This window comes from Triturus cristatus, chromosome 10 (genome assembly GCF_964204655.1).
Source record: "Triturus cristatus chromosome 10, aTriCri1.1, whole genome shotgun sequence".
Taxonomy (NCBI): Eukaryota; Metazoa; Chordata; class Amphibia; order Caudata; family Salamandridae; genus Triturus; species Triturus cristatus.
In genome coordinates, this window is record NC_140593.1 from 661,422,101 (window position 1) to 661,434,334 (window position 12,234).

General features: G+C 44.8%; 1 protein-coding gene across 1 annotated transcript in view; it reads right to left on the reverse strand.

The window, feature by feature from the left end:
• Positions 1-12,234, reverse strand: part of MSS51 (MSS51 mitochondrial translational activator) — a 236,449-nt gene that overhangs the window by 95,853 nt on the left and 128,362 nt on the right. The window contains exon 3 of the mRNA XM_085628138.1: positions 2,355-2,510. Coding sequence (XP_085484264.1) covers positions 2,355-2,510 — 156 coding nt within the window. The remainder of the gene's footprint in view (positions 1-2,354; positions 2,511-12,234) is intronic.

Sequence of the window (12,234 nt, forward strand, 5' to 3'; positions counted from 1 at the left end):
TCGCAGGTAAACTGATGATATCGGCTGTTAGCACCAGTTTGTGAATGGGGTGATACATTTATCACCACTTTGGCTGAGATAAAGTGCCGATAACTCGGCGATAAGTCCTTGAGAATATGCCCCTATGTGTTTTATCGATGTTTGTGTTGTCAATATTATGCATATCGATATTTTTGTTGTAATATATGTTATTTTAATGTTATCGATATTTTTGTGTTCTTTCTTTGTTGTCGATATTTTTGTTATCGAAATTTATTTTTACGATTTTTTTCATCGTTTTTTGTGTTACTTTAATTTTGTGTATTGGGTGTCGATATTTTTATATAGATATTAGTGACTCAATCATTTTGTAGGTCGATATTATAGGAGTCAATGTGTCAGTGATCCATTTGGTACTAATCTTTGCCACTTGTAGTGGCTTATTTGTACAAAGTGAAACCCGAAAACCAGGATAGATCGCTGCTTTCCCGCTTAAATTGAGTGATCTTGGGCAAATATTTTATTTCACCAAAATTCTTTTTTGTTCATTATCCTATATGAAAGCATTTCCAAGTATGTGAGTTCAGAATACCAGTTGTACAAAAACCTATTATATTTGCTTTAATAATGTTGTTCTATCATAATCTGGATCACCTACAGGCTTCACATGTCAATAGTCTTGTCTCCTAGTTCACTCACTTAAAAACTATCATCATGTCATGTTAATGTCAAAACTTCGACATGTTAAAGGGATGCACTTTTTTTTTACTTTTGAAGATACTTTTTCATATTTTACCTGATGTTCCCTATGTGATTAACATTGCAAACATTTTCAGGGATTACCTCATACATGGGCCCTAAGAGCCAAGCCAGACCCTTCACTCAGCTCTCCCTGTCAATTTGTTGGCTCACCCACCTCTAGACAGAGGGTGGCTGAGTGTCAGATGGTACCAAGGACTATATGTGAGTGATCCCCAGCTGACTTTATGATGTCATTTGTAATTCTTTCTGTGAGTACTGACTTTAACAATAAGCACTTTGCATGCTGGGTCTTGTAGTTTTCTCCTTTCATATCACACAGTGTATCACAGTCAACACAACTTCCAATATTTATTTTTTTCCATTGACTTCATTGCTTGGTTTTACTTGCGGGATAGTGTTACTCTAAATGCCACACATTTGGCCATTGAATGTCACTCATAAGTAATCTGAAACCATGGAAATGTCACACAGGCGCAATATAAAAACTTGGCTGCTATAACAGGTGCATGTGTAATGTAAAATGTCATAGCCCATTTGTAAAGTGCAAACTGTCACTGCGGGGAGCATCATGGCGCTAAACGGAAACCCAAGGATGAGAAACCCAAAACCTGGTTGACTGCTAACAGTAGGAAGGGGACTCAGATCAGAGTTTTGCAAAGAGTATCCGATGCACTGAAAATCCAGGTTTTTAGGGCCTTCCTGAACTGGGACTCAGATGTAATCCGGCGAAGCTGTGGGGGAAGTTTGTTCCATTCCTTTGAGCCTAACACTGTGAGTGATTTTCCTCCCTTCGATTCCAATCTGCCATGATGAAAGGCAGGCAGATAGTAAGCCTGCCACCCATCTACGTGGCAGGCTGCTCAAAGGCAGCCATAAGTGGGGTCTATTAGGCCCCTCACAGGCGAGGTCTCTGGTGCCACTTCACATTCTGCACTTTTGATAGCTAGGCCCCTACATCCATCAGCTGAAAACCAGACTGAGGCTTTGGCAACAACACCAGACATAAGGCGGGGAGATGTATATTCACGAAACCACAGACTGCGGAGTCATCATCAGTTTTGAATAATATCACACCTATCCATTCATCCACTTACCGTTGAAACCGAGCACACACCTTCCGTAGGAACACTGCACAGGTGTAAGGAGACTCACAGAAGATGGCAGAATGCAGCCACTCCAGGGTGTGCAGCTCCAGCTGACCTGGCTGTGTATGTGTCACAGATGGCTCTTATACCAGCATCCATGCATAAAAGGAAGGGCACAATGAGGACGATGAATTTTCAGTGGTTGAAGTAACCAAGATTTTACCATGGTCGTTAAAACGCCAAAGAGGAAATGAAAGATAAGAAACCACTGACAAAGGCAGAAAGAAGGGAAGAAAACATTCAGGAGTGATATGAAGAGAACGTGCAGGGTGCTGAACAAAGCGGCCTGAGGATGGGGAAACAAGACGGGGCAGCCTTAGTATTAGCCAATCCCGGCGCTTGGCAGTGCTGGCGAAGGGTCCTTTCAAGAGCCTTTGGGCCCCTGCCCTTCTTTTTCTCAGATTAAGCACAGTGTCCGGCGATCTCTGCCTGCTTCCCCTGCATGCATCAAGCAGCATGCATGTTTACCTTTTGCAGCGTCTGAGGCTCCTTGGATCAGGGAGGTTTTCCGGAAGCTTCTTGCACTCGACACAGAATTTGAAGGTGTCTTCCATCTTCTGAAACATATCAAAGTAGGTTCGAATCCCGAAGTCGGGCGCAGCTTTCTTTCCATCGAGTGCGGCCCTGAGAACAGGGGATGAAAGTTGGGAACTTGTTAAATGCAAATATCACGGTTACTTTGTAGTTCTTCAAACAACCAGACGAAATCCAGTGCCCTTGAGTGCGGCAAACAGTACTTGCACCACGACAAATATGTGAAACGCAATTCTATACTCATTTTACTCTCCATAGAGAAAAAGAAGCAGAGGAGCATTCCTATCTCCATTTTCCATGTCAATCATGTTTATTTTCACAAGCATTAAACTAGTACACATTGTTTTTATTCACATGTACTAAACTAGTGCACATTTCTTCCTCTATTATTTTATTTTTAAAATACCTATTCACAGAGACTGAGGGGCATATTATCAAGAATCGGGGTTAAAATTATCGCCGCTTTAGCGGCAGAAAACTGCCGCTAAAGCGGCGATAATGGGATTGATAATACGCCCTTGAGAATTCCCATAGAAGCCCATGTTCTGTTGTGAACATGGGCTTCTATGGGAATTCTCTGCAGCATATTATCAAGCCCATTATCGCCGCTTTAGCGGCAGTTTTCTGCCGCTAAAGCGGCGATAATTTTAACACCGTGCTTGATAATATGCCCCTGATTTCCTTGTTATAGTCTTTACTAATTTCAAATAATGAATAAGTTATGGATTTTTCTCATGTCTTTCATGGTCTCCTCATTTTTGACTTTCTGAAAAAAACTGCACTATAGACTGGAGGAAAAACTGTTTGCCAAATTCCGTTTAACATAAGCAGCATAAAGGGTTACAGCGAATCTTGCTTTGTGTATTTACACCAGTGCAACATTTCTGCAGGATGGGTCTGGTCTATGACTAGACGTCCCAGAATTCTAATGGTCGCAAACACCCCAATTCACAAAATCAAATAGTTTGCCCCTACTAAAAGCATTTTTGGATATATTGAAACCCTTTAGTGATTCTGATTTTTTTTCCTAATCAGTAAAACGTTTTAGAAATTAATTATGAATCGCATTTTGGAAGGGGCATGTTGTGGGAGTCCCTTCTAAGCTGTGATTTTTACCCTGATGTATTAATGGTTTGTAGCTGACACTCTGATTGTAAACCAAATTTACTGACTCCCAAAGTGGGGTTGTAACTGATTCGCAAAATAGAAGGGGTCCCCTTTGGGCCGCTCAAATTTTGGGAATCAAGGTGACAGCTTCAGGGGGAGTAGATAGCGATCTAGAGGATCACTATCCTCACTTAAGTTTTTCAAAATCGAAAACTTTTTTTTAAAGCAGCCTTTAAGCTAAATCGGGCTGAAAAAAAATAACATCCAGTTTAAAATGCAAAGACATGGTCGACTATACAACAATAAGCACGGCACATGTTTATTCTTTTATGTCATTTAATTGAAGTGAAAACCAATAAAAGAAATGTAAACATAAAATGCAAAGACAGGCATGGTAGTATGCAGAATGTTGCAGGCCACAACCCCTGCCTTTGCAGCCAACTGGAGTGAGTTGTAATTTGCGACCTTCCTAATTAATGTTCATTAGGCAGGTCGTTCAGTGACCCCTCCAATTCCTTATTTTGTGAAGTGGCCAATTATTATATAAATTGATTTGCCAAATTAGTTTTGCATAATGTTTGTGAGCAATTTGCAAACCCTTTTTGCCACCAGGTCTATAGTACAACTGCCCCTGGATTTTAAGCAGCTGGGCTAAGTACCCCTTCTGTACTTGACTCTCAGGATAGTATGGTCCGAGCAATCCAAGGCTCACTTAGGGAGGAGGTGTGCGTACAGAATAGTGAACAAAGGCTCACAACTCTAAGGGAATGCAACAGCAGCGATACACCATTGCCCAGCCAAATACTCTCTTTTACGGAAAAAGAGAGGTATTTTATTTTCAAACGCTATCAGTACAAAGGAGAAATACAACATTATTATTAATATTATTTATTTCTTACTAAGCACAATGAATCAACCTGGAAAGGGTCTCTATGGGCTGCTATGATTCTACAGGTTAAGAAGCAGAGACATTTGAACCATCTAAACTGCACACTTCATGTTGTGCACCACTCACAGGTACACATATACCCAAAACATGCATTTAACCTGGGCGCACTGAACAGCACTCCGTACTCCATGTACTGTACCACTTACAAACATGCACCCAGAATATGCATCTAACTTACACACACTGCACAGTATTGCAGTATCCCTGTATTGTATCCTTTCTAGGCACGCATACACCCGGTGAAGATACGCCACTCCTGCCCTGCGCAGCACTTCACACCCAACCTATGCAGGCCAAGGGTGAGTTAAGCACACAGCCGAATAAGTTGGAATGAGTAAACACGTAGCCCTCACTTCAGTGACACAGGTTAAAAAGGATCTGTTCTCTCCTACTGATCACTATACGGATATCTGCCACCACTGCACCTGTGCTGCTTAACTACTTGTGAAGCGGTACAAAAGGGGGTGGTGATGGACGGAGCATCAGAACCAATCAAACACTCACACCCAGTCAACAGATCCAGGGTTGACCCATCACCGTTCTTTAGCCCACTCTGCCACCCCAGTTCAGACATGGCCATATGCAAATCAGTCTGACCCTGTGCCTCATGGGAACAGTCCAGCCTGAACTACCAAGCCATGCCTTCCCTGGACCGAAAAAAAGCTTCCTAGGACCGGTTTCTGGCATTTCAGCCGTCTTCAGCCAGGCTTGCTTGAATCCAGTGGCAAAGTGAGCAAGGGACTCACGTCTGAGCATACCCTGCCAACTTATGGCGAACAAAGCGGTACAAAAGGGGGTGGTGATGGACGGAGCATCAGAACCAATCAAACACTCACACCCAGTCAACAGATCCAGGGTTGACCCATCACCGTTCTTTAGCCCACTCTGCCACCCCAGTTCAGACATGGCCATATGCAAATCAGTCTGACCCTGTGCCTCATGGGAACAGTCCAGCCTGAACTACCAAGCCATGCCTTCCCTGGACCGAAAAAAAGCTTCCTAGGACCGGTTTCTGGCATTTCAGCCGTTTTCAGCCAGGCTTGCTTGAATCCAGTGGCAAAGTGAGCAAGGGACTCACGTCTGAGCATACCCTGCCAACTTATGGCGAACAAAGCGGTACAAAAGGGGGTGGTGATGGACGGAGCATCAGAACCAATCAAACACTCACACCCAGTCAACAGATCCAGGGTTGACCCATCACCGTTCTTTAGCCCACACTGCCACCCCAGTTCAGACATGGCCATATGCAAATCAGTCTGACCCTGTGCCTCATGGGAACAGTCCAGCCTGACCTACCAAGCCATGCCTTCCCTGGACCGAAAAAAAGCTTCCTAGGACCGGTTTCTGGCATTTCAGCCGTCTTCAGCCAGGCTTGCTTGAATCCAGTGGCAAAGTGAGCAAGGGACTCACGTCTGAGCATACCCTGCCAACTTATGGCGAACAAAGCGGTACAAAAGGGGGTGGTGATGGACGGAGCATCAGAACCAATCAAACACTCACACCCAGTCAACAGATCCAGGGTTGACCCATCACCGTTCTTTAGCCCACTCTGCCACCCCAGTTCAGACATGGCCATATGCCAATCAGTCTGACCCTGTGCCTCATGGGAACAGTCCAGCCTGAACTACCAAGCCATGCCTTCCCTGGACCGAAAAAAAGCTTCCTAGGACCGGTTTCTGGCATTTCAGCCGTCTTCAGCCAGGCTTGCTTGAATCCAGTGGCAAAGTGAGCAAGGGACTCACGTCTGAGCATACCCTGCCAACTTATGGCGAACAAAGCGGTACAAAAGGGGGTGGTGATGGACGGAGCATCAGAACCAATCAAACACTCACACCCAGTCAACAGATCCAGTGTTGACCCATCACCGTTCTTTAGCCCACTCTGCCACCCCAGTTCAGACATGGCCATATGCAAATCAGTCTGACCCTGTGCCTCATGGGAACAGTCCAGCCTGAACTACCAAGCCATGCCTTCCCTGGACCGAAAAAAAGCTTCCTAGGACCGGTTTCTGGCATTTCAGCCGTCTTCAGCCAGGCTTGCTTGAATCCAGTGGCAAAGTGAGCAAGGGACTCACGTCTGAGCATACCCTGCCAACTTATGGCGAACAAAGCGGTACAAAAGGGGGTGGTGATGGACGGAGCATCAGAACCAATCAAACACTCACACCCAGTCAACAGATCCAGGGTTGACCCATCACCGTTCTTTAGCCCACTCTGCCACCCCAGTTCAGACATGGCCATATGCAAATCAGTCTGACCCTGTGCCTCATGGGAACAGTCAAGCCTGAACTACCAAGCCATGCCTTCCCTGGACCGAAAAAAAGCTTCCTAGGACCGGTTTCTGGCATTTCAGCCGTCTTCAGCCAGGCTTGCTTGAATCCAGTGGCAAAGTGAGCAAGGGACTCACGTCTGAGCATACTCTGCCAACTTATGGCGAACAAAGCGGTACAAAAGGGGGTGGTGATGGACGGAGCATCAGAACCAATCAAACACTCACACCCAGTCAACAGATCCAGGGTTGACCCATCACCGTTCTTTAGCCCACTCTGCCACCCCAGTTCAGACATGGCCATATGCAAATCAGTCTGACCCTGTGCCTCATGGGAACAGTCCAGCCTGAACTACCAAGCCATGCCTTCCCTGGACCGAAAAAAAGCTTCCTAGGACCGGTTTCTGGCATTTCAGCCGTCTTCAGCCAGGCTTGCTTGAATCCAGTGGCAAAGTGAGCAAGGGACTCACGTCTGAGCATACCCTGCCAACTTATGGCGAACAAAGCGGTACAAAAGGGGGTGGTGATGGACGGAGCATCAGAACCAATCAAACACTCACACCCAGTCAACAGATCCAGGGTTGACCCATCACCGTATGGCATGGTGAGCAAAAAAACGATGGATTTAGGCCCAGATCTCTGTACTGGGGTGAATGTATGACATTGTTCTGCATTCTGTCCATCAATTGTTGTTTTTGCATTTGTCACCCCCGAGTGGGAAGGGTATGCTCAGACGTGAGTCCCTTGCTCTCCATGCCACTGGAATCAAGCTATCCTGGCTGACGAGGGCTGAAAGCCCGAAACCGGTCCTAGGATGCTTGTTTCCAGTCCAGGGAGGACCTGGCTTAGCAGTTCGGGCTGGACTGTTCCCATGGGGCACAGGGTCAAGACTGATTTGCATATGGCTGGGTTCAAACTGGAATGGCATGGTGAGCAAAAAAACGATGGATTTAGGCCCAGATCTCTGTACTGGGGTGAATGTATGACATTGTTCTGCATTCTGTCCATCAATTGTTGTTTTTGCATTTGTCACCCCCGAGTGGGAAGGGTATGCTCAGACGTGAGTCCCTTGCTCTCCATGCCACTGGAATCAAGCTATCCTGGCTGACGAGGGCTGAAAGCCCGAAACCGGTCCTAGGATGCTTGTTTCCAGTCCAGGGAGGACCTGGCTTAGCAGTTCGGGCTGGACTGTTCCCATGGGGCACAGGGTCAAGACTGATTTGCATATGGCTGGGTTCAAACTGGAATGGCATGGTGAGCAAAAAAACGATGGATTTAGGCCCAGATCTCTGTACTGGGGTGAATGTATGACATTGTTCTGCATTCTGTCCATCAATTGTTGTTTTTGCATTTGTCACCCCCGAGTGGGAAGGGTATGCTCAGACGTGAGTCCCTTGCTCTCCATGCCACTGGAATCAAGCTATCCTGGCTGACGAGGGCTGAAAGCCCGAAACCGGTCCTAGGATGCTTGTTTCCAGTCCAGGGAGGACCTGGCTTAGCAGTTCGGGCTGGACTGTTCCCATGGGGCACAGGGTCAAGACTGATTTGCATATGGCTGGGTTCAAACTGGAATGGCATGGTGAGCAAAAAAACGATGGATTTAGGCCCAGATCTCTGTACTGGGGTGAATGTATGACATTGTTCTGCATTCTGTCCATCAATTGTTGTTTTTGCATTTGTCACCCCCGAGTGGAAAGGGTATGCTCAGACGTGAGTCCCTTGCTCTCCATGCCACTGGAATCAAGCTATCCTGGCTGACGAGGGCTGAAAGCCCGAAACCGGTCCTAGGATGCTTGTTTCCAGTCCAGGGAGGACCTGGCTTAGCAGTTCGGGCTGGACTGTTCCCATGGGGCACAGGGTCAAGACTGATTTGCATATGGCTGGGTTCAAACTGGAATGGCATGGTGAGCAAAAAAACGATGGATTTAGGCCCAGATCTCTGTACTGGGGTGAATGTATGACATTGTTCTGCATTCTGTCCATCAATTGTTGTTTTTGCATTTAACTACTTGTGAAGGCAGTAGCCTTCCACCACTAGGAAAGTAGGACTTTGGGCGCCACTCCTGTTCCAACAAGACAGCAATCCATGAGACAGGCCTGTGTGATGGCGCACACATATCATCCATGTTTACCTATAACAACAAAAATCAGTGTTAGGGATCCAGATATAAGTTCCGTTGGGCACTCACAGCAGGGGAGCACGTCCATTACCATGCAGAGGACTTTTCCGTCCCAACAATCTCCCACTTTGAGAGGAGGAACTACTTCTCTGAGTTAGGTTAACTGTGCACTGTTATTACTTGGGATGTATACAACCTTAGCAATAATCGTCTACCAGGAGCAGCAGGGCTATTCCTCAATAGAAAGTCTAGTGCATTGTATTGTAGTTGCATTTATGTAGCATTGTATATCCCTGAAGAAGTCCTGAAGTGACTCAGTAGATAGGTAGCATGCTACACAGTCTGGGAGTGCTTGGTTGCAACGGTGTTCAAATTGCAGGCTGGACTTTCTGGGAAGTGTTTTGCTGTCACACATGAGTGACTAGGGTGGTGCTCTTTCTTGTCTCTGATTTATGTGTCTAGACATGTAATGGGAGGCAGAGATGTTAGAGAAAGACAGACTGAACTTTACCCTAAAGTATTGTTTAGTCTGCCAAATTATGATTTGACTATGCTGGTCTCTAGAGACCCACCCACGAGCGAGGCCAGCGCAGTCACCACACTTAGCTGCTGTGAGTGTGAGCGCCACCAATTGCATTGTGTCAACACGGCAAGACATGGTAGACAGTGTAACATGCATCACAAGCATGGCAGACATTTTTGATCTCTGGATTATTTCACAGTAACTTCTTTTGGAACAGCGTTGCAGAAAATTATATGGTGCTGCTTCCAAAACTTTCTGCATTTGTTTGCATTTTGGAGCAGTAACTAGTTTTGAAATTACGGTAAGCCATACGGAATTGAAAAGAAAGTGGACTGTTGGTAACTGGTAAATATATATTTTCACAATGAAACATTGGTTGGGAGAATTGGTCTGCTTTGGGCATGCAATCCAGCTCAAAGATAAAGCAGACCCTACAAAGCACAAATTGAGATGAACTCATTTCAGTGTGAGGTAAGAATTTTCAGAGATGATAGAAAGGGTAAAGAAGGCATAGTAGAAACAGCAAAGTCATTGTTATGGTTATTCCCAATTGTTGCGGAGGTTGAACGCCTGCATCGATCTGCAAAGCATGAATCTTACAGTACGGACACGTGGGCATCCTTTGGTAAAACTGATGACATTATGAGCAGGACCAGTCGGTCTAAGTGTTAACCAAGATTGCTTTAAGGGCAGCCTACCACCAATTGGTGCTGGCCAGTCAGTCAAGGCATCTCAATGCGGCTATGACTTCAAGTGGTGAATTACAATTTTAGAGAACGTCAATCAGGTTTGACTCATGCAATTTTTACGAAGGACGCAAAAGGAATCAATTTTTAAGAAAACAGGGAAAAACACAACTGAAAATGAGTTAGCAGAGAAACGTTTAAATAACACAACAACGAAGGTTGATTGTGTAAAAGCTAAGTTGATATTTTGAATAACTGCCAAGTCTATAAAGCTTGTCCTAGATTGTTGATGGTGGTGGAAGGAGGTCCAGGTCCCACTAACAGAGATAAAGTATTATTTTATTTTATGGTTGAACGAGTTCTATACCAAATTTGGCTGTGGTAGTTGAACCTCTCAAGAATTTAAATAGAAGAGAATCAAGTTTGATAGGTGCAAAAAACAATTTTTTTAAATTTAAAAGTGTTAATCCCCTCACCTATTTTAGAACCGCTAGTACCTAATTTCAAGTTATGAAAATGATCGGTGCCAGTGATTATGGCATCAGGGCAGTCTTATATCTGAGAGATGGTAATGGGGAATCCACTGGGGTATTCACTTCAAGGACAAGGCGACCTCATGAAATACAGAAATCCGGGGGACTATCCTGTCCTGCATCTGGGCAGTGCAAATTTTCAATACATACATATGAGGAACAAAGTTTATGTCAAGCCACTATTCTAACACTTGGAAAGGGGACAAAATGTGATTCTGCCAAATGCACGCCACAAGTTGCCAGGCTGAACACCACAATTCTTGACTGCAATTTTGATGCTGGGGACATTGCAGGGACAATGAAAATGGAGGCTGGTTGCATTTCTAGATTGACATTGCAAGGGGATTCGACCTCAAATTACGTAGATATTGAGGTAGACACAGCATGTCTTTCGGCTACAGTAGATATTGAGATTAACATTTGCGTGTAGAGTGAGCAGAAAGCAGAACTGAGTCAAGATGAAGCCCTGGAAAAAGAGTTAGGAGTTTATTAAATATGATGGTTCAAGGAATCATTTTTAAAAGGGGAGCTGCAAGCATTTGTCAAGGTTTCACTCCAGTTGTTGGAAATGGTATATTAATGGGAGTGGAGATGTTTGTGCAGCCCACAGGTTTCAGGTGTAGATTTACTGATCTGGTGCATGTGGTCACTTGGGAATGACATTTACCAAGAGGAGACTGTGGAAGGCATACTGATGGTCAGCCACAGCTAAGGATGTAGATTAAGGTGAAGATCTGCAGTGTGTGTGAAACGGTAGACACAAATTTAAGGTGCTGGAAAGCAACAGTGGAATCAGTTGATCTGGCTGAAGACAGGCCCATGGGAGAAGATGGGGATACATTTTTAGGTCCATTGATTCAATTATAATTTGCCTAGAGGATACTTTGGTATTAATTCATTTTTTTTCAGTGAACGGAGGTGAGATTTATTAAAAATCCAGACACCAGCGCTATGAGAAAAACGAATGCAGATGTTTTGTTAGGGAAAAGCTGCCTTACATGTTGCTTTTAGACAAGGTAGTCCAACTCACTTCTTGAGAGCTGAAGACGTTTTTGAGTAGCACTGGTGGGGAACTTAAAATATGCAGTTTGCACAAGGTTGTGAGAGAACATATGAGTTTAGTGGTTGCCAATAAGTAGTTAATGGCCTAGGTGTTGCATGAAGTGTTGTGGGCACATTGTAACCCCCCACAATGCATACCTACCCAATGGTGAGCATTCCCGGTTGTTGGCTGGGGAGATTCCCACTTGTTTTGTCAACGTTGACTGTCAGCACATTTGATATTAGGGCCAGGGGTACAACCATTTCATTTTGTGAATCACTAATTGCAATATTTTGCTACTCACAACTAGAGACTCGCAAAATGAAATGTACTAATGTATCTCAGACACATTTAGCAATTCCCAATTAGGGTTGCAAACTACCTACCTCATCAATATTCATGAGGTAGGTCGCAATTTGCTGTCCATTGAGAATGGCCTGTAATCACAGGGATGGTGGCCTGCTGGGGTCAGCAGAGCACCATGTCTGTGATTGCTTTCTAAATAAAGCAAATTTTGAGGGGGGGGGGGGGGGAAATGGGATGCATTTAAAAAAGAAAAATGAAAAGTTTCCTTCTCATTTTTTAA